Source organism: Jatropha curcas, chromosome 7 (assembly GCF_041381405.1).
Source record: "Jatropha curcas cultivar XTBG-Jc1 chromosome 7, XTBG_Jcur_1.0, whole genome shotgun sequence".
Taxonomy (NCBI): Eukaryota; Viridiplantae; Streptophyta; class Magnoliopsida; order Malpighiales; family Euphorbiaceae; genus Jatropha; species Jatropha curcas.
Genome location: NC_143157.1, coordinates 5285845 through 5309415, shown reverse-complemented (window position 1 = coordinate 5309415; position 23571 = coordinate 5285845). Strand labels below are relative to the sequence as shown.

The following is a 23571-nucleotide window of genomic DNA, read 5'->3' as shown; positions in this document are numbered from 1 at the left end:
CAGATCGGTTGGGACAATCTGGCCGTATAGTTACTTAAGGGCTTAATGCCCTCATTTGAAGACAATATATATATATATATATATATATATATATATATATATATATATATATATATATATATATATATATGAAATAAAAATAAAAAACAAAAGGGAAACAATTAATAATAGAAAAATAAAAGCCTAGAACGTGCATGGGAAATGTAATCCACCTACTACTTTGTTTAAGATTATTTAATGAATAAAAATGTATATTTGAAATTTAAATTTTAAATATGTCTAAAATCTATCCATTTTTAATAGAGATATTTTATATATTAGATATTCAAATTTATACATTAGTGGAGATATTCAAATTTTCTATGGATATATAAGGATAAATTAGATATTTTATATTTAATGATCCCGATCAATTTAGCCAACGACCATTTATAGATTATTGTCACAATTTTTTTCATAAATTTTATTTTTACCATTAATGAACTCTCCAAAGTAAATAAAAATCTAAGAAATCAGTATTGAGCAATAAAAATTTCATAATTTTTTTTGGTTGTAATCAATGATTTTTGTATCGTTACAAATGTAATGGAAGGATGTTTTGTATTGTTTTCTTGAGCTCTTTGCCTCGTACTCCTATCAGACAGAGCAATTCTGTGCATGATGGAGAGTAGGGCAAATTACAGTTGTGAGAGCGCTAATGAAACCCTAGAATGGATCAACGCAATTATCGAATTCATCAAACCTTACCATTCCATAATAAATGCTCATGTCGTCAATTTCTTCGAGAACAGACTATGGGAAGATCTTGATCAACAATGGCTTCACTTCCTCCGCCACGAGCCTGTTCAAAATCTGCTCCTGATTCCTTCTGGCGTGGTTCAGGTAACCGACTAAAACTTTTCTTCTTCTTCTTCTTCTTCTTCTTCTTGATTTCCTCTCTGTAAACCCTAAATTTGTTCAGGACCACTGGCCTGCTTCTCTCAAGGGATTTGTTACCACTTTGAGGTCTCTTGTGTTTCCTCGGGAGCAAGTGGACTTGGAAAAGGTACTTTTTTTGTTCATGTTCTTCTTGACATATACATTTTCTTTTGTTGATTTTAGGCTTTTTTTTCCCTTATGATTTTGTTGCAGGAGTTGCCTGGATTGAACATAACGTCGCTTGGTAGTGTTCTTGCACAAGGAATGAACGTGAAGAAAAAACATGAAGTAGGTTTTTTGGCTGTTTATTTTGGATTTGGATGTTTTCCTTGCCTTTTCTCTTCAGAAGGAAAATTTGATAACATTGCCTGATACGCAAAAAATAGTTTCTTATTAGTTATTTTCTTGGTTTTATATTTGATATGAGCAGGTAGAAGTTCTTTCTGCTGTTGTTAATTATATCGCAAAGAATGTGAGAGCTGAAACAATTGTTGATGTTGGTGCTGGCCAGGTGTGCTGCCATTTTCTTCATTTTTATCTCTTGCTTTTATTTCCTGCGTGCGAGATGCTTGTTCTGAAACAACTTGATGCATTTCCTCCCCCCTTTATACTTTTCTTTTTGGTGAGGGGTTGAATTTTTCTTTTTTCCTTTTTGATGTAAGCCATCTAAGTACTTGTGTGAAGAAACAAATTCTGACATCTGAATCAACAAATAAGACATTCTGATCCTGATATATGTATAAATAAATTCTTGAAGTCAGGTTTTTGGATAATGTTCTTATTTACAATTTCCAATAGAGAAAAATCTTGTGTAATTAAATTTTGAAACTAAGGGCAAAATTATACTGTAGCAGTTAAAGTGTTGGAGTGGAAAATGAAAGACCCCAATTTTAATTGTATTCTGTTGTGTAGATTAAATTCATGGTTGACTTCCAAACCATCTACTCTTTAGCTGAATTTATCAGTGGGCATATATGTACCTCTCTCAATAGCTCATTTTAACAGAAACTTATGATTGTTGAATTTAAATTTTTACAGCCATCTATTATATTATGAAAAAGAATTTTAGAATTATTTTGTTAAACAATACCAAGAAGAAAGGAAATAAATAGAGATTATGAGAGTGTTTTAACAGAAAAAAAATTGACAGATTATAGCTGGAGCTTCCATAATCTTACAGCAATCTTTTGTGGTACCATAAATTCATGATCTTTGCTTACTAGTATGCAAACTTGATTCTGTTTATATTTCTATAACATTTACCCGAACAATCTCGTTTGATTTCATTTCCAATTTGTACATATATGATTGATTCAATCTTTCAGGGTTATCTTGCACAAGTTCTTTCCTTCCAGTACCATCATTCTGTAATTGCTATTGATGCTTGTTCTCATCATGGAAGAGTAACAGAGACTCGTGCGGAGCGGATAAAGAAACATTATGCAGCTCAGATGCGTAAACTTGAGTATGAAATGCAAAACATTTTTACATTTGTTTGTGTACTTCTAAATTCCTCTGCACAAGTAAATGTAAGGCAGCTTGTTTGGAAACCAAGATGAAAATGTGTGTATATGGGCCTTGATTCATAGCTCAACTATCATTTAATTGGATTGTTGGCGATCATCTTTTTATGTTAAACTAATACTTAATACCCCTAAATCTAAAAGTTTAAGGATCCGAAGAAATACAACTTGAGTTAAAGGGCTCAACTGATAGCCGGAATATAAAAAGTTCTGAGGTTATTTGATGCATCTTTCCTTCTAAAAATAAATAATGAGTTGCCATGACATCTGATTACTGTCCCAAATACTAATCAGCTTGTTTACAAATCATTAATCTTTTTTTCACAGAATAATCAATAATTTGGTTGGTTGTCAATCAAGTGTAGTTTTTGATATGATGTGGCTTATGTGGGTTTGTTAAGTGGTTGATGCTGTTTCTTTGTAGTTTTTGAAAGGAGAGTTTTATTTCTCTATATTGTGTTGTTATTGTGCAATCTCTACTCTACTATATATATATATACAAAAGATTGTTCCAATATAGGAAGTAATCTAAATAGGAATAAACCTAAACTAGGAAAGACAATATTTACCCTAATTACAAAGATTTCGACATTCTTTCCTTAAATTGCCACACGTTCCACTATCTTTCTGTTGCTTATTTCGTGAAATCCAGTTGGTATCATTGAATTTCATTATAATGGCTGAGGTGTATTTTTTTATAGCTGGCATTTGTTAACGGCCTTTTTTTTTTTTCACTCCTTGTCCTTTGTTAGTTCAGGAAACAGGGTTCCTGATATGCCTAAGGCAATTACATGCCGTGTTATGTCCATTGACATGCTGAAAGCCTTGACTGATGCGTCATTACACGTTGATATTGTTGAGCATCCAAAATTGAGTAGACAAGTTCCAGATGATAGCACTTCATTGGTACTTGCTGGATTACATGCTTGTGGTGATCTTTCAGTAACAATGCTGAGGTGAGTACTATTATGCATTTTGATTTTTATCTTTTCAGTTGAGTGCAAATAATTTTGCAATGTTTAATTCATTGATCAAATTTATATACGTTCTTGCATATGTTTTAGATATGAAGGAAAAATCTTTATTCTTAAGTATTTTTCTGAAAGAATATTTGTTGAGGCTAGAACAATTGTCAAAATCTTGCCTTTTCTACAGGTATCATTTAGAAAATTATCCTTTAAGAAAGATTTTATTTTTTTTATTTTTGGTTTGCATCTCATAAAATTTATCAATATTACATGGGATTAACTCAAAGTTCCATCTGCAGCTTTAGCTAGATGCATTATAGATAACTGAAACAATATGTCACGTAGTTCGTGATCCAAGCTGATGGTCCTGTAGTTCAAGATAACACTGATGTATTATAAAAGCAAATTGGAATGTGAAAGGCCTTAGACATGTAATGGTCTTGAATCACTTTTTCCATGTCCCTTGGTCAAATATGATTTCTGGTTTTGTTTGCTCAATTTATGCTACTTTAGGACCATACATTGTAAATGTGGCATTTTTTTTGTGTTTCTTTTTGGCTGTTTGTAATTTTTTAGTGCATATATGTCTATTGGATCAGAACCTTTTCGGAGTGCAAAGAAATTAAAGCAGTTGTTAGCATTGGCTGCTGCTACAACTTATTATCAGAAGAATGTTTTGATGTTGCTGGTCCTCATTGTGGTTTTCCAATGAGTTTGGGTGTTAAATCTTCAGGCATATCCCTTGGGAAGAATTCACGCGATCTAGCTTGTCAGGTGCATTGATGTTTTGCTTTTCTTAATTGAATTGTCCATTGAAGTAGTATCATGGAAATGGATATATCATTCAAAGTTTTTGACATTTTGGTCTTTTCAGTGACTAACTGATAGCACCAAAGTGATTAAAGGCAAACTATGGACGGTTATGTTTTGGGGGTTGGTATGGGAGTATATAAGACAGACTGAGTTGGTTGCTACAAATTGCAGTGAAGCACTATAAGTCTTGATCATGCTGATGCAGTTTTGTATTCCCAACTGTTTCAATGTGCTTGTTGGAGTTCTTGGTCCCCTGAATTTTTTCCAAATGATGGCCATTATTTATATCACTACTCGTAAAGATTAGGAGAAAAGAAAAAAGATTAATGCTTTGGCATAAAATTAAAAAAAACTGCATCTTGGTCATTGAAGTCAAGCTTGGAACTTCTGAACTGCTATGTTGGAGTAAAAGCTTTAAAGTGTAAGATTGGATAAATAATTTTAACTTATGACTTACCACTGCAAGCAAGAGATGACACTATAATGAGGGTCATCTAGGGGTATACGAATATGGCGAGGTTGAAAACCCTACCGTGGTGGATATGTCCAAGGAGACAACCTTGGAAAGCTAATCCAAATATACAGAATTTCCACAATCTGTAGGAATCCGCCAAAATGGAAAAATAGAGATGCACTGACTCAGAGAAATTATTTAATGCTATTACATCATCCCCTTAAGCTTTTGAGGTGGCCTTATTTATGGTTTTACGAAACAACTTTAACATAAAAGTTGTTTAAAACACAATTAAATCACTTAATTAAACTATGTTGGTTTTGTAATTAATAAATTATTTTCTTAAATCAACTTATACTTCAATTATGCTCATGCATTAAATATCTTCATGTAGCCTCTTATTTTGTTTAACTTGCTTAACAATATTAGAATGTCTAAGCATATCCTTGTAGTCTAAGGCACTCCCATGTCATACACCGGTTGGAAAAGAAGTTTTCCTTGAGTCTGGCTCAATATGCTATATCTTCTTGCTTGAAATATTCTTCAAGAACTCTGAACATTCCAATTTTTTTATGTTGCAAAATTTTCAGTTAAAATTGTTTTATTAAAACATACAGTTGTTCGCAAAGGGATCTTTATAATAATAATTTCTTTACATTAATTTTTGCGGACTTGATTTTGTGATTTTCTGCACTACTTGTATAATATTATGGTTCACAAACGATGAAAAAAGTTTCATTATAGATACCATTCATCATCTTCAAAGTAGTCATCATATATTGCAGACAAATCCTAAATAAATCTGTTCCAAAATGCACTAGTTAATGATTTTGAATAAAAGAACTAAAATAAAAATTATTTATTTATTTTCATTGGTATTGGATTCACTAAAGATCTGATAAAACCATCTTGTTTTAGTGATTTGATGAAATATCTTGTATCTTTGTTGAATTGCTGAATGCATGTATCGATTAGGATTTATGATTCATTAGAGAAGATTCATCTTTTTATTTGAACTGATCTTTATCTTGTAAACCAAGTATAACATCAAACATTTGGTTTTTGAAATTTTTCCTGCATCTACAAAATGATTTTCTAAGTCAGATTTTTAAACCAAAGTTTGATATCAGTCTCACAATACCTAGGAATTCGCAGAAAGGGGAAAAGAGTCTCTCACTTAAAGAAAATATTCAACATAATTATATCACACCTTTAGCCTTTAAGGTGGTCTTATATACGGGTTTATAAAACAACTTTTACTGTAAAAAACAGTTAACACATACAATTAAAATTTACTTATTTGAAATCCTTTAATTAAAGTAGGTTGGCTTTGTAACTATATAAGTTACTTTCTCAAATTAACTCATCCTTCAATTATGTTCATGATTTAAATATCTGTATGTAGCTTCTTCTTTAGCTTGCTCTTCAACATCAGAATATCTAGAAAAATGCTTGTAGCCCAAGACACTCCCATGTCACACTACAAACTTTATGGTTGAAATTAGGTGGAAAATACTAATTTTAGTTCTAAGGCAGAGAAGAAACTGGCAAGAAGTTATTTGTTTATTGGGATGCTTATGCTATAACTACAATGTGGCAAATCTAGGGATGAATATTTCTATAATCCAGACTTGTTTAGGATTCTCTAATCTGCCAAGTCAATGGGCCCTTTGATAATATGAACAATGTGAAATTTTTTATTTGTAAATATTTTTTGTGGTTGGTACTTCTTTTATGTTTGCACTTCCTAATATGTCATTCATTATAGGTCTGAGTTTGCATCTTGTAGCCTAGCAGAACACTGAGTACAAAATGTCTTGCTTCCTAGAACTTTGGGAGGTCACTTTGGAAAGGGATTCTATTTTGTGATTTTTGATGGATTTGAAGCACGGAGAGTATAAGTTCCATCATTTGAGTGTAGAAGCTGTGGATTTTGAGTGGATTGAAAACTCTGCCTACAAACTCATAGACTTTTCTTGGGAACAATTGACTAATAATGCCTTAGACAAGAATAAACTTATGCAATGGGCAGCTGGTAAATGTAGCTTACTTATTTTGATCGATTTGGCCTCATTTACTTAAATTTTTGCTTAGTTGTTTTTGAAGTTGAGTATCTATTTGCAAAAGGAGGGATGCATTTGGCTGATATAATAATGGTGTTATTGCTAAACTATTGTACCCTAATATATTTGTGTTGTTTGGTTTGATTGCCTAATGATGTATTTAGTGATTTTGATTTTGTTTAGAGTGCAGAAAGATGGAGGAGTCTCGACAAAGATGTTGGCCTTCAAAATTTTGAGTTGCATACTTTTCGTGCTGCTTTTCAGATGGTACACAAATTTATCTTGTCTTTGCAATTGCTTTATGTTGGCTTATTTTGTTCTGTTCTTGAAGATGCGGTTAGGGCTCGTATTTCTTTTGCATATCTTTGATTTTGGCTTTCTTCTTTTAATCTCTACTTGTCCTCCTGTATGCATGTTTTGTTTTGGTGTGTTGTTTGATAGATTTCAAGTTTTTCTGATATTTATCTTCTTTACGTTTTTTTCGACGTTGCCAGCACAATCAATATGCAAACTTTTATGCTGTATTTCCTTAACTCTTTGTTTGGTAGTGGAAGACAAGAGGAAGAAGGAAAGTGGAGGAATTGCATTTTCATTTTGGCTGCTGTTTAGGGCTTGGCTGTCACTTTAGGATTAATATTTTAATTCAAGTTGTCTACTCTCATTTAGTATAGGAGTTGCATTTATCTCTATTTTTAAGGAGCCTAATTTATAGGTTTCTTATTCATGTAGTAAGTCTAGTCCTATTTAAAGGACAGTTAGAATAGTGAAAAGCCAAGTCAGAATTTCACTCAAACACAGAGATCTGGAGCTCTCTCTCTAACGAGGTCCAAGGTTTTCAAGTTCCCTTTGAAGAGCTTGAGTTAATTATCACAATAGGTCGCAAGAAGAATAGGACAAGGGGAAGTTAATTGAATTAGACTTTCCTGTAAATCGCCTTGTGACACGATCCTATTCTTGTACTCTTAACACCAACATTATGGGTATTAAAAGAAAGTAAGGAAAGAGAAATTGGAGGGACAACTTTACTTTTAGGCACACCAGAAACCTACTTGAATGGTTTATTAGAGAATGTAAAAGTTGGCTGATTATTTCTTGACATTACTCTACCCTAATTAAAAAAAAAAAAAAAAAGAAACCTGGTGATGTGGTAATTGCTCATTATTTTCCTTGATGTAACCATAATCATAGACAATCAAACTACCAGCACCGAACCCATTAAAAACACAATCCCAAAGAAAAAACATCTGAGAATAGTGGTTGTTATAGTAATAAGAAAAGATTCGGATGTTTTAGTGCATAGATTTCTTTTTCATTTCTTTCCTTTTGTTTTGTAGATTTCTTTTTCATTTCTTCCCTTTTGTTTTGTATTTTTTTTTTTTTGGGCCTGGTGGGTGGTTGCTTGACATGTCATCAACATACATATGAACTATTTATTATATATCGAATTGGCTGATTACGTAATGGAATATGGTGTACTGGTATGATATTCCCCATAATGGAACTTCTATTTTCAAATCACCAGTGAATTGTCCCAATTCCATTATGTAATGGCTAATATGGACAATTCATTTGTGTCCCACAGTCGGTTATAGATGAAATCTGAGGTGGATTTGGCCAATTTTTTTTTTTTTTTTAAATAGTTAATTTTTCTATTTACCCCCTAAAATTTCAACCCCTCTTTAACTTTTTTGAAATATTTTTTTCGCCCCCTCTAGCCTTTGATTCTGGCTTCACCTTTGGTTGAAGTGGTTGTAACTGTAACTGTAAGTAGTTGTAGGTGTGAAGGGTCTGAAATAGAGTGACACATGAAGAGACAGAACTGAGAATAAAGAAGACGAAAATGAAGAGTAGACAATGGAGAGTGTATTAAATTGGTAAAGTGCTATGCCACCACACTCTCATCATCTTTTTGGGATGCTTAAGATTTGAAAGCTTTAGCATCTTGCCTTTCCTCTTCAGTCCTAATCTTCAAGATTTTATGGCTTGCATAACTGGGATTTTTAGCTTTTGATATGGATCCTTCAATATTCAAGCTTCCTTTGTTGCACTTCTGTAATCATTGTTGGCTACCAATCCTTGATCCTATCCTGCTTACGACAAGAAGTTTAGAGAGAGATCTTTTACTGCTTCCTATTGTGAGGTTTTATAGGCTTTCTTAAGTTCATCACAAATTCACAATTAACATGCGGATTGTGTTTTTTCTTATTTTTTATTTTTTATTGCTTTTTAAGTAATTAAATATGTTACATAACGTATTATATTTAAAAATTGTTAATAACAAATAAAAATTCGAAGAGCTATGTGTTTACATGCAAATGTTTGAATTGTTTTGATTGGCATTATGTGATACATGTTCATTTATTATTCATTTTTGAAGTATCTGTAATGTTTAACAATTTTTGGATACATGATTAATTTAATATTAGGCCTAATGGTCAACACTTAGTGTCAACTCCACACTGAATTGAAATTTATAAGGAAATTTTTATTATTTAATTGTCAACTAGAAGATCTACATATTAATTTGACTCCTAAACTTATTATACCAAAGTGATCGATAAACTAACGGATGTGTATTTATATGATGTCAGTACTTTTTTTTACCTATTTTAATGAGTTTAAAGTTCAGAGAATGTTTTCATCTTTTGGAGAAAAGGAGTCATTTTGCTTGAATGGGGCTTGCTTTGTGTGATATTGAGTTTGAGTTGCTTTTCAGGACTGTGTTTTGACTTTCTATATATTATTTTTAAGTTTTTGGCCGTTTTTGGTTAACCATAGTTTGGGAAAAGCTAAAGTTCACGTTTTTTCCCCCCTAAACTACTCTTTGCTAAGTTCTGGACACTGCAAAAGCAGCCTAATTGGGTGTCAAACTTAAATTTAGTTTTTGCTTTTGACTAGAAAATTTTTTTCTATTGATCAAACTTTTTTGGGCTCCAACCAAAAAAAAAAAAAAAAAAAAAAAACATAAAATGTTTGTGGTGAATATGTTTCTCATGAAGCAAATTGGCCTAAAACTAAATAAGTTTAGTAAATAATATATGCATGAAAATATTGCATTAGTAATGATGGCTAATATGCATTTTGAATTCATTTAATATTTTTTTATAAATTTTTTGATTTTTTTTTTTCGGATTGATGTACATAATTATTTTTTGTTTATATGGTAATTAATTATATCATGATTTCCATCATGTTGTGTTTCCAAATAATAAAAAATAACTATTACAAGTAACCATGCCTTCTAATTCTATCCATTATTCAGACTGAGAAAGAATCTCTTCCGAAGGTGATTCACTGACAACGGTCACATTTTATGATTGGAATTGTAATTTGTAACCTTGGTACTCATTAAACTAAGATAAGTAGAAAGAAAGAATGATTTGAAACGATAATTAGTGGTTCCCATTGTAAACAATTTGTCAAACTAAGGGTCAACTTATATATTTTTACTATGGCCAATCTTCGCCTTGCTTTTCCTGACCATAGGTTATGTTAGGGACATATTATTTCATTCATATAGTATTTTACCTTCAATAATATTGCTTTAATTAAGGATCTTGGTTAGCCATGTGTGATAGGACTATTGAGAAAAGCCCAAGGCCCTACAAGGTTTATTCTAGAAGAAACAAAGAACAAAGAGGGCAGGAAAGGAATTAGCAACACTGCTGGACACATCAGCAGATTCTGATAGGGGGAAATCATATATATAGCTAGTGATTGGAATGAGAGGGTATCGAAAAAGATATAGAGTTTGTTATTTTGGCAGGGGGTCTCTCTCTCTGTATCGAGCTGGTCCTGGGGGTTGCTTGCAACCTTTCTTTTTACTTTATTTTTCCCTTTCTGTTATTATCTTCCTTGTTCTTCAATCAAGACTTGCTTGTAAATCTGAATTCTCATTTAATGGAAGTTCCAATCTCTGATTTCATCTAACCTCTATTTCTTCTTCTCTCTTCTTTAAATTATTTCTACTGCGTTCTTAACTCTAACAAATTGGTTTGACTTGCCGGATGCCAAAAACAAAGATGGAATCCAGAGTGGAAACGTTAGAGAAGAACGTATCTACAATTCAAGCACAAATATCCTCCATTGAAGACACCCTTTCCACATTGCACAACCTTCCAGCTGATAATACAGAAATCAAATCCCTCCTTAAGACCTTAATTGCCGGAAAAGCACCTGCCATTATCTCTGAAAGCTCCACCCATCCTCACCCAAACGTCCAAGAAGAAACATCCTCCCAGACAAACCACACCACCACCAGACCTTTTACAGATTTGAACCCATCCTTCATAGCCAAAAAACTGGATATGCCTACCTTCAACGGCATAGACCCTGTTGTCTGGATAGCAAAAGCCGAACAGTATTTTGAACTTCATAACACCCCACCAGCTTCCCAAGTCTCTGTTTCTATGTGTTCTATGCAAGGAGCACCTCTTCATTGGCTTAGGTTGCTTCGTTTTTGAAATCCTCAACTGGGTTGGACCCAATTCAAATCTGAACTCATCAATGCATACAACGGTGATGTGTCCTCTAACCCATATAAGCTTCTTGCTGCTGTCAAACAAACGGGTACTGTCACCCAATATATTGATGATTTCATCTTTAGAGCTGCTCAAGCTCCAGCTCTCTCTGATCCTCAATTGATCGGTTATTTTCTCAATGGACTCAAGGAAGGAATACATGTAAAAATCCGTTCCTCTGATACTGGCGAATTATATAGGGCTCTGCGCACGGCTCGAGAAGTTGAAATGGAAGTCGCCTTGCTCAATCCAACCACCGCCTCCTTTAAACAAACCCATCGTCAAAACGTTTGCGACTTGCATACTACGCAGCGTTTTGGACTTGGCCCAAAATCTTTTTTCCCAACTACAACCCATGCCCCACACCAAATTACTTTCCCGACCCGGACATAAATCATTCCCACTCTATCCCCTAGATCAAACGACCAAACACAAGCCCTAACCCACCACAATCGACCTCTCACCCTACCTGCCCCTCCTCCACCACCACCCAATACTACCAACAGATTTCGTGGCATTCGCCACAACTCCCATAATGATTACCAAGAGCTTCGAGCCAAGGGACTGTGTTTCCGTTGCAAACAGCCCTATTCTCCATTACACGAGTGCCCCAATAAGTCATTGAGAGCTCTGATTGGCGGTGAAGATGATGATCTAACAGATGATGGTTTATTTGCGGATATGGAACCCAATTCCTCTAATTTTCTCTCTACTGAACTGGATGAAGCTCACTTCTTTGAACTGGATTTACCACTCTATTCAGTGGGGGGTATTTCACGACCTCGTACGATGAAGCTTAGGGGCACCCTATCACTTCAACGGTCACCATAATGATTGACAGTGGTGCCAACCATAACTTCATCTTTGGTGATATGATTCAATCACTCAATTTAATGATTAGTCCCACGCCTCCCTTCTTTGTCAAATTAGGTGATGGGCATCAGATTCAATCCAGAGGTGTTTGTAAGAATTTAAAGCTTCAGTTTGGTTCTATTGGGATAACAGGGGATTTCTTTGTTTTCCCTTTGGGTGGAGTTGATATTATTTTGGGCATTGCTTGGCTAGAGACTTTGGGGAAGTCAAGGTCGATTGGCTGAAAATGACTATGGGATTCAGTTATAATGGAAATTGGGTAACTATCACTGGGATCCTTCATTGTCCCGTTCTTCAGCTTCCATTAAGTCCCTATCAAAGGTAGCTATTGATGACATTGAAGTTTCTGGGTTTTTATGGGAACTATCTGCAGACACAACATATTCAGTCAACTCAACAGCCCTCTCCTCTAGTCAATCTCAGCAACTCCAGCAGCTTCAATCGAAATTCCCTACAATATTTGAGGACTTAAAACACCTTCCCCCCAGCCGTCCACAAGACCACAGAATCATACTTCAACCTGGACAGGGTCCTATTTCAGTAAAGCCTTACAGATATGGGCATCTCCAAAAGGATGAAATTGAGAAAATGGTTGCTGATATGCTTTCTGCTGGAATCATCAAGACCAGCTCTAGTCCATTCTCTAGTCCAGTTTTATTGGTTAAGAAGAAAGACGGCAGCTGGCGATTTTGTGTCGACTACCGCCAACTTAACCGAACAACTGTTCCTCACAAATACCCTATTCCAGATATTCAAGAATTGCTTGACGAGCTACATGGAGCCCAGTTCTTCTCGAAGCTGGATATGAAACAGGGATTTTATCAAATACTAGTGGCTCCTTCCGATACTCACAAAACGGCCTTTCGCACTCATTCCGGGCACTATGAATTCCTGGTAATGCCGTTCGGATTAACTAATGCCCCAGCGACATTCCAAGCACTTATGAATGGCATATTTCGGCCACACTTGTGCAAGTTTGTTCTGGTATTTTTCGATGACATACTGGTTTATAGTAAGTCGGGGCAGGACCATCTAGACCACCTAGAACTTGTATTTCAGCTGCTCATAGACCATTCACTACACTTGAATGCCAAAAAGTGCTCTTTCGGCAGAATTTCTCTTGAATACTTGGGACATGTCATTTCCTCCCAAGGTGTTTCCATGGAACCTTCTAAGATTTCCAGCATCTTACAATGGCCAATACCGAAGTCTATTAAAGCTGTCAGGGGATTTTTGGGTTTGACAGGGTACTATCGGTGCTTCATACTGAATTATGGACACATTGCACAGACGCTGACTCGGCTATTAAAGAAGGAAACAGCTGCTGATTTTCAGTGGAACTCACAAGCACAAGCCTCTTTTGATGCCCTGAAAGCTGCCATAATTTCTTCTCCAGTTTTAGCTATGCCAGATTTCTCCATACCCTTCATTGTTGAGATCGATGCTTCAAAATCTGGAGTTGGTGCTGTACTAATGCAAGACAATAAACCAATTGCTTATTTCAGCAAGGCAACTGGCAACCCTGCAACAACCAGATCAGCTTATGAGAATGAGTTAATGGCTGTAGTCCTTGCAATAAGACACTGGAGGCCATACCATATCGGTTGTCGATTCACAATTCGAACCTATCAGCGTAGTTTGCGTCATCTATTGCACCAAGAGGTCTCCAACCCAGCCCAACAATACTGGTCAGCCAAAATTATGGGGTATGACTTCGTCATTGAATACCGCTCCGGCAAAACAAATAAGGCAGCAGATGCCTTATCACGAAAGGACGAAGAATTGACTCTTCAAAGCATCTCTATTCCTTCATGGATTGATTGGGATACAATTAATGCTGAAATTCAACAAGATGCCCACCTTTCCAGTATCATATCAGCTCTCTCTTCTCGGAGTACAGCTCCAGCCCACTATTCGATCATTCATGGTCACCTCTTCTACAAGGGCAGGTTAGTACTTCCATCATCTTCTAGCTGGCTACCAAAATTAATTTTTGAGTTGCACTCAACTGCTGTAGGGGGTCATTCTGGTGCTTTCCGAACTTGCCGAAGAATTGCATCTAACTTCTATTGGAAAGGGATGATGGCTATGATCCAAGACTTTGTTGCTTCCTGTATTGTTTGTCAACGACACAAATATGAGGCTCAATCACCAGCTGGTCTATTGCAGCCTTTACCTGTACCTCTTCAACTTCGGGAAGATATTGCACTTGACTTCATCACAAGATTACCCAAGTCTAATGGGGTTGACTGCATCCTTGTGGTTGTCGATTGCCTATCCAAATACGCTCATTTCATCCCTCGTCGGCATCCATTTACAGCTGCCAAAGTTGTTGAACTATTTATCAGAGAGGTGGTTCGCCTCCATGGCATTCCGAGGTCTATGGTTAGTGATCGAGACCCTTTATTCTTAAGCAGCTTTTGGACTGAATTATTCCGCCTACAGGGTACGCCACTCAAGTTCAGCTCCTCTTATCATGCTCAAACGGATGGACAAACAGAGCTCCTTAATAGGAGCTTGGAATCTTACTTGCGGTGTTTCTCCTTTGACCAACCAAAGTTATGGAGCAAATGGCTATGTTGGGCAGAGTATTGGTATAATACAAATTTCCAGGGAGCCATCAAGTTGACACCGTTTGAAGCTGTCTATGGCCGTAAACCTCCTACTCTACATCAATTCTTGCCAGGTGAATCTCGGGTCGAAGCCTTGTCTCAACACCTCTGCAGTAGAGATGAAATTCTTAGGCAGCTGAGGTTTAATCTACACAGAGCACAGCAGCTAATGACAAAATACGCGAACAAAAAGCGTAGGGATGTCCTATTCTCTGTTGGAGACAAAGTATTCTTGAAACTTCGTCCTCACTGTCAACAATCTGTAGCTACCAGAGTTAATGCTAAGCTGGCTGCTAGGTTCTATGGGCCATTTGAAATCATTGACAAGATTGGTGCAGTAGCTTACAAGCTGAAACTCCCTGCAGACGCCAAGATACACCCTATTTTCCATGTCTCCCAGCTGAAAAGGGTTATTGGCAACCACTCTGTGTTAGATACTTTACCGGAGAATTTAAACAGCCATGAGGCACCTTTGCTCCAGCCTGAAAAGGTCTGCCAAAACCGTACAACAATGATCAACAATCAGCCATTTCGCCAATTATTAATACAGTGGCAAGGAAAGACAGAAGATGAAGCAACCTGGATTGATGAAGCTGATATGTTGGGGCAATTTCTTAATTTCAGCCTTGAGGATAAGGCTTGTCTCCCAGGGGATGGTAATGATAGGACTGTTGAGAAAAACCCAAGGCCCTACAAGGTTTATTCCAGAAGAAACAAAGAACAAAGAGGGCAGCAAAGGAATTAGCAACACTGCTGGACACATCAGCAGATTCTGTTAGGGGGAAATCATATATATAGCTAGTGATTGGAATGAGAGGGTATCGAAAAAGATATAGAGTTTGTTATTTTGGCAGGGGGTCTCTCTCTCTGTATCGGGCTGGTCCTGGGGGTTGCTTGCAACCTTTCTTTTTACTTTATTTTTCCCTTCCTGTTATTATTTTCCCTGTTCTTCAATCAAGACCTGCTTGTAAATCTGAATTCGCATTTAATGGAAGTTCCAATCTCTAATTTCATCTAACCTCTATTTCTTCTTCTCTCTTCTTTAACTTATCTCTGCTGCGTTCTTAACTCTAACAATGTGTTTGTGGTCGAAAATTATAATTTGCAATCATACATTTAGAATTTCTCCATGAGTTTGCCAAAAAATAGAACACGTACCTACATGTGATGCTTGAAACAATATTTTCAGGCCATTGATTCATAAGGAAAATCTAATTTTTAGATTACTGTTAACAGTTCATTCATTGTAGCACTTTTAAAATTAGTGTATTTATTTCTTCTCTTAGACTTTTGATTTTGTTATTTTTGATGGCTAAAGGTTCAAGATATATTAGAAATTTATGATAACATACAGCTGCTATAATCAATTTTGAAGCAAGAATGCGAAATTGACATATTTAGGCTGCCGTAGTTGTGTAACCGGAAAATTCAGCCCATTTGGTAAATTTTTTGATCTCTTTGTTTTGTCTGTTCAATATTTTTCCTCTTTTCTACTACCTAATTGGGCTAGGTTTAGCTAGCTACATCAGCAACCCACTAAGTGAGCTACTTTAACGGAAGATTTAGGCCATGCAGACAACCTTAGCAGGAAAATAGTGGGGGAAGTTTATAGGCTGGGGGGGAAGTTCAGCCGAAAGAGATGACATGGTTTCTTCTTTAAGATGGTCATGGTGAAACAAATCTTTGGTGTGAAAGTTCGAGTTTTGCAGCTCCGTTAAAGGTTCAATAGCTCTGTGTTGAATAGTGATGAGATTCCAAGTATATTATTATGTGAGGTGGTGCAATTGAGAACAGAAATTTTCATTCGTTGGTAGATGCAAATAGAAGGGAGCTAGTAAGGTATTTTCTGTTGTCAACTCTTGTTAACATGCCATTGTTTGTGAGGATGTGGAAGGTTGGGAATCCTTTTCATTGAAAATCACTACTTTTAGCTCTCTTAATAAAATTTATATTGTTGGCAAAAAATGGAGAAGAAACTAATTATGGAAGAAGACCTATTGCTTAACAAAGCTCGTAGGTCACATACTTGAGGCCCATAATGCACACGGCAGAGGAGTCCGTAACTCTTTATCTCAACCACTATTTTTATAGAAAAATGAGGATACTAAAGACTTAGAGCAGGGAGCAGGAAAAGTTTTCTTTCTTTATAAATAAAGCTCTCTATTGACAGATTAGAATTGCGGCAGGATAGAGTCTTCCTTCCACGATTATGAACGGCTGCGCCACTCTTGTCTCCCCCTAAACCAGATTTCTTTCGACAGAGCCATCTTGACTCCTCATGATATACCGTCTTGAGTTTAGGCACTCAAACAGCAGAAAAGGAAGGAATTTTTATCTCATTATGCATGTCAAGCAAACAATTTAATATAAATTTGGATCTTCCTTTCCAATTAGAAACACCAAATTACTACAAAGCAGAATGCAGTGGCGTCAATCTGCTTTTTCTTTTCTACTTTGGATGGTTCTTTATATAGAAGATTTTTCTTTATTAATTTATTTGTTGTGACAGTCTGCTGCTGGATAACATTTGTTTTATTTACAGGTTCTTAGTAAATATTATCCTGAAATCATGAAAGCAAGTCCTTCAATTGGGCGTCAAGGAAAGGCCCTGCGTCGACAGCAGCAAAGGAAGATTCTCCATTCTGCATTGCGTCATGGAGAAAATAAACTGCCCCAGAGTATTTCTGAAATGGATTGTAACTGTGTCTCTGTACAGCCTAGAGAATCTAAAACAGGTAAGCCAGTGAATTCATGAATGTTTTATAGCATTCAATTGATTCTTGGGAAAATTATTATTACATCCCTATAGTATGCCAAAATTAATTACTCCGCTGCTTTTTTAAAAAATACACTACTTTATCCTTAATGTTTGGTTTCATCAATTAAGTGGTGGTTCTGTTCACTTTTAAAGCTTTTCACTATTAAATGTCGAGGATGGAGTGATTAATTTTGCAATAACATAGGGATGTAATAGTAATTTTCCCTTGATTCTTCCATCCTTTTGCAAGAAGGAAATTTGACGAATGAATACCAACATAAAAATAAGAGAGGACCCACACCTTAAAATATTTTCTTTATCAAGGAAATGAAATGACTTTCTTTTTTTCTCAATACATAATATAATATATGTCCTTCCCCAACATTTGCAAAGCGGGTACTGACTTGTGCTTTGGGGACACTTTTTTCAAAGACAAATAACTTTTATTGAATAAATTTGCAATTTAAGACAAATTTGACCAATATCATCAAATGAGTAACTTAAATCCGGAGCTGAAAGACTCTTCATGTAATTGCTCTATCTTCCGCTGCCCACCCCAACATTGACCTTTATACATTGATGATCGAAATTCAAAACTAACCTAACTTTTCCCGAATTTGCAGTTTTACCATTCATTTTAATTTAATAAATCAAACCCTAACTTTTCAAAGTTAGTGACAATTCTAGTGTAGGTTTAAATTGAAAGGAAAAAAGAAAAAAATTTATTATAAATTGTTAATAGTAAAAAGGACAAATTGACACTTGATTTAATGCCAGATTGCCAATTTATTCTTAATTTTTTTTATTCATTGAGAGGTCTAATGGGTTGAAATAACATGATGTGTTACACAATAGGGGTAGCTTTTCCCTTGATTCACCAAATTGATAAAAACTCTTTATGGTTGAGAAAACTCGAACTTGAGACCTTCCACTTTTCATGTTAGTGAGAAGATCAACCAGAATGCACTTCATTGTCAATTTAGTCTTATATTGTGATTGGAGTCAGTTAAACTCTTTAATTTTGCGAATTATCTTAATCATTAGTTTATCTAGTGGTAGTCTAAATAATTGCAAAATTGAAGAGCTTGATTGACTGTAATTCAAAATTTAAAACTAAACGAACAATCTAGTAAGACTTTGATGGCCAATTTGACCTATTAATCAATAACAAAACAATATTGTTTTTTCTTTCAATTTTAACGTGGGTAGAATTGCAATTAACCATGAAAGATTAGGGTTTAAATTACTACAATAAAAGGTTGGTTGGATTATTTTCCATGAAAATTTTGGGTTATTTTTTATTATTAAGCCTAAATAATTTAACAACACCATTTAGTTTGCTTAAAAATCCATGTGCATAGGACTGTAAATTTACTCAAAATTTGTTTTGCAGATGATAGTTCAGCAGCGGAGTCAAGCATAAATACCTTGTCTTGCAATGGGATTATGAGATGTGAAGGAAATGCTTCTGCGGACAAATATTTACTCTTTGAGAAATTTAGCCATTCTGGACTTTCTCGCCTTGGTCTCAAACCTTTGCAGGAGATAGATCTTCATGAAATATGGGAGGAAGTTGAACCTTTTGCTGTATGTTACTCCTACCTTGCTCTTATGGCATTCACTTATTACACGCGGACATTTTTGCAATTTTGCTTGTGCTGCTCGAGGAAAAGTAGGGGAAGAAACCCTTATTTCCTCTGTAAACCTTGGTTCTAATGGCGTTTGCAAATGATTATCTAAATGCCTTATTGATAAAGTTAGCTGGTGTTTCTGATTCTGATTTCACGTGTAGTGGTCATTATACTTAGTGTGTGGAATATGTTTGCCATTCACTATTTTTTCTGATCAGCACACACTGGGAAGCATAGAAAATTTTTTCAGTAGAATATTTCCCATGAGACAAATTGCACACTAAAGTGTATATAGTTAGCTTATCGTAATTAATTGTTTAAAATGCTGTTGTAGTAGTATTAGGATTCATGCAACTTGAACATTACACAACTATATGTGTAATTGTTGTTTATATTTTCGTATTGCTGATTGTTATAATAAATACAAACAGGAGTTTATAGGATTATATTGGTCTCTCCGAGCTGCTTTTGGGCCCCTTATTGAGACTCTTCTTCTGCTCGATAGATTATTGTTCCTTCAGGAGCAAGGCAGTTCGTTAGAAGCAATCATGTTACCCATCTTTGATCCAGTATTATCGCCAAGAAATGTGGCCATAATTGCTAAAAGAACTTGATCTAAATATAGCAACACTGATCGTCTATCCCAGTACGAACAGGATCTTATAGAGCTTCATTGGTCTCATTCTGAGGTAAATCTACTGCTTGATAGAATATTCATTCTCTAAAAGCAGCCAGGCCCCCTATATTTAATCCTAAAAGATCACTGTGAACTTTTGCCATAATCGCCAAAACCTTCTGTTCCAACTTAACATTTTTTTTTTTTTCCAACTTGCATTTCTGTTCCTTGAGATCATTCTGAGGTTGTTTGGAACATGTGAAACATGCAGCCAAGTAAATCTCCTGAGTTTTGTCTTTTAGTTGATGGATGTTGTTTACCTTTTTGTTAGTGGACCGGTCAATTTGATTCATTTTGCATAGTGAAAGGAGATTATATTGATCTCAGAATCTTTGTGATTCGACCTTTGTTGCTCTGAGTCGTTCCTATTAATTGTTTGAGATGATATTATAGGGAGCATGACATGATATTTGGCAAAATGCATAAATTCACTCGTGTACTTGTCGTGAAAAACCTTGTGGGATCCTCGCTTCAACTTTAACTAATTGAACATTTCAACTGATAAAATGCACTTATTAAAACACTTCAACTTGCAAAATTAGATCAATTAAAATACTTTGTTTGATAGTTGAAAAATTTTGAAAATTGTTGTTTCAAAAACAGATTCATATAGTTGATCCCAATTAGTATGGGATTAAGGCTTCGTTGTTATATTATTTCAAAGGTTGTGCTAGCCCCAAATTAAATTAATATTTGTTATATAAAAGAGAATAGTTGTTAGCTTGGAGAGTTGCAATGACATTAAAATTTGTAATTTTAGTTGCAACAAGTATACAGTGAATTTATGTATTTGGCTCATGATATTTATATCTAGATAGCTAACGTTGAATTACGGATATGTCAAATGCAAGTACCTGTTTATTTACGTTGTGTTAATTTGATTTTGGAAGTTGTAATGCATAGATAAAGTAAAGAGAGAGGTTATCCATGCCTCTTTGACCTTGATGCTCATTTTCTTCTCTTATGAAGTCATAGTTTTCTTGCCTCATTCCAAATATGATACTTCCATGGCAATCAACCATATAATAATTATATTAACACAAGCATCGATAGTGATTGTTATATAATTTAATTTGTTCTGACCTTGTAAATATGAATGAACAAGTGTTGTATTAGAATGTCCACTTGATGATATATATATATATATATATATAGTTAAATTCAAACGTCTAATTATGGGTTCGCGACCAGTAACTTTTAATTGGCTGATTGTAGATTGTTTTGAGAGATGCCAAATCGAAGTCGGAATTTGAATTCCTGACTCGGTTTCGATTCAATGAATCGGCCTTCATGGAAACTGCTAGTCTAAGTGGAGCCGGAGGGGTCGGAATTGGGATCTGAACCAGTCTTGGTTCAGTTGATTCTGGGCTGGTTTCGGTTTGGTTTAAGGCCTTTGATTCTGATTTTGCTTCGGTCCTTTAAAAAATAAAAAAACAAAATAAAAATTAAATTTAGAGGGAAAAAAGTAATAAATTTAAATAAATAAAATTTGATTGAATTGTAAGATAAATTACACAAGTGGCTTCAAGATGGCAAAGGAGAAAAATTGTCATCACAATTTTAACAATTTCATTTATTTTTTTGAAGTTTGAAATTGTAATTGCGAATTTATGTTAATCAATATTGGATTATAGACGAGGAGATTATTAGAGCGACAAATCAGGGATTTTCCTTCAAAAGAAAACGACAACATTTTGAGGAGCTTAATTTAATTGAAGCTCAGATATGGTCTCCAATAGGAAATAGTTTAGTTTTTTTCTTTTCTTTTTTTTTTTTTTAATTACTCGGAGGAATCTAGACTGTGGACACAGACTTGACTTGACTAATCCCTTCGCCCTCGGAGGCAAAGGGTTGGCCCAGGAGAAGTAAATATTGCAGAGGATTGGTCCGGGGAAAATATCTATCGTGGGGATTGAAATTTATAATCTGAATTATGACGATTAATCTTGCAAAGATTTTTTATCACCGAGTTACTTTTATTCGGATTAATTGGAAATCGTTTTTAATTAGGATATTTGGATGTATTAGGTTTGGAAGAAATGCAAGATTTTTTATCACTGAGTTACCTTTATTCGGATTAATTGGAAATCGTTTTTAATTAGGATATTTGGATGTATTAGGTTTGGAAGAAATAAGTTTTACATCAAAAGAATGAATTCAATATCCTCCTATTTATATATTTTTCTTATATTTTATCTGTTCAATATGTCTTCAAAAACTAACTAATATTCTATTTGCTGTATGGGGGGTTTTAACTTTAAAAAAATGAATAGAAAAGTGTCCAACTGCTCTTTTGTCCATTATGCGCTTCTATTTTTTCATAAAAGAAAATTTTTAATTTGGGATTGGACTGGATGAGTACAACCGTTCGATTCAGAATCTTTGAAGTGAGATCGAAATCCAACCCTCCCCTCCAATCTGATCTAGTTCAATATCAAATTACCAATATTCCTAGACTAATTTTAGCCATTCTTTTTTTTTTTTTCTTATTCCGTTTCAATTTAAAGTTCACGTCAGAAATTTCATACTGGTTTAAAAAATTTGAAATACTCTTTTAGTTATAATTGGTTCGGTGTATAAGTGGATCGAGTATTAATAAGTCTTTTTGGTTTGTATATGCCTATCAAAGACAAATTAACTGATTATGAACCTGTGAAATGTATTTTTCCATCAGCTAATTAAACTCCTGAGTTAATAGAATCTCTATCACCCTGCTTTCTGGTATGATATGGACACAGTTTTTCTTTCTTTGACCAACGCCAAGGAATCTTATGGTCATGGAAGGAATTAAAAAGAAAAATAATCTTCTTTTGGCATCTTCAAGATTCTATTTTAAAATTGGGCGACTGAGATTATTCCACAAAATTAACGAATCTTGACGTGTCAAATGTATTCCTTTGGTTGTTTAGAAGAGAGATTCTATTTCTAAATTAGTGGTGGTTGTTGAATAGTTGAAACATTAGTACACCTTCTTTATCATTATCGTTTGAGGTAATCGTTGTCGTTTTCGAAATGTAAAATGGTTCGGACACGTGGTGGGCTCGTTTTGTCGTTTGTTAATGGACTTTCCGTTGGAAGTTTAACCTCTTTTGTTCCTCATTAATTACCTTTCTCATCCAAAGCCGTCAAAGAATAAAACACAACAAAACAAGAGTCTCTCTTTACTTAAACTTCGATATTTTTTTTCAAACAGATATGTAGTCTTTCACTCTCATCCAATCCTTATTTTGATCAAAGTGTTGAGCTTTTGCTAAAATACGGCATGTCGAAAGTCATTTCTCAATTAATTGACCGCTTTTTTTATTATTATTATTATTATTGTTACAAAAATTTCATATATTTGGTTCACTTTTCAAATGTGATTAATTCTTCACCCTATTATTATTATTACTATTATTATTATTAGTGTCAAAATCCGCGAGGAACAATATTAAATGATAGAATAAATATTTTATAACATTCTTTAAAAGTAATAAAATAGTATAATAAAATTATCATGAAATGCATTATAAAATTGTATCTCATTTAGATATGCTAAAAAAAAGTTGCAATGCTAAGATGTGTTTTCTCAAATATCCTACGAAGCCCTTTTACCAAAGTATGCAATAGTAAAAATCATGCATAGTGTGACCTAGGAGTGTAAAAATGGATTGGCGTGTCATATTCGACATGGATTCGCCTAAAACATAACATGATAGGTTAACATGAACATGACCAGTTTAATAATTGTGTTAAATTTATCAACATGAACACGATATGAAA

At 34.7% G+C, this 23571-nt stretch overlaps 1 protein-coding gene across 2 annotated transcripts; it reads left to right on the top strand.

The window, feature by feature from the left end:
- Nucleotides 1–450: 450 nt before the first annotated feature.
- On the top strand, nucleotides 451–20101 carry LOC105634470 (S-adenosyl-L-methionine-dependent methyltransferases superfamily protein). Of its 2 annotated transcripts, none has more exons than XM_012217333.4 (11): nucleotides 451–882; nucleotides 962–1045; nucleotides 1132–1206; nucleotides 1349–1429; nucleotides 2244–2383; nucleotides 3194–3397; nucleotides 4009–4183; nucleotides 6923–7006; nucleotides 17287–17479; nucleotides 18896–19089; nucleotides 19565–20101. In XM_012217333.4, exons 1-11 carry the CDS (start codon nucleotides 658–660, stop codon nucleotides 19745–19747), a joined length of 1638 nt encoding a protein of 545 aa, XP_012072723.1. In that variant the 5' UTR covers nucleotides 451–657; the 3' UTR covers nucleotides 19748–20101. The 2 variants fall into 2 exon arrangements, with proteins under 2 accessions (XP_012072723.1, XP_089579930.1); XM_089723804.1 differs by having other exon boundaries at nucleotides 454–882; nucleotides 1132–1210; nucleotides 1353–1429.
- The last annotated feature ends 3470 nt before the right edge of the window (nucleotides 20102–23571 follow it).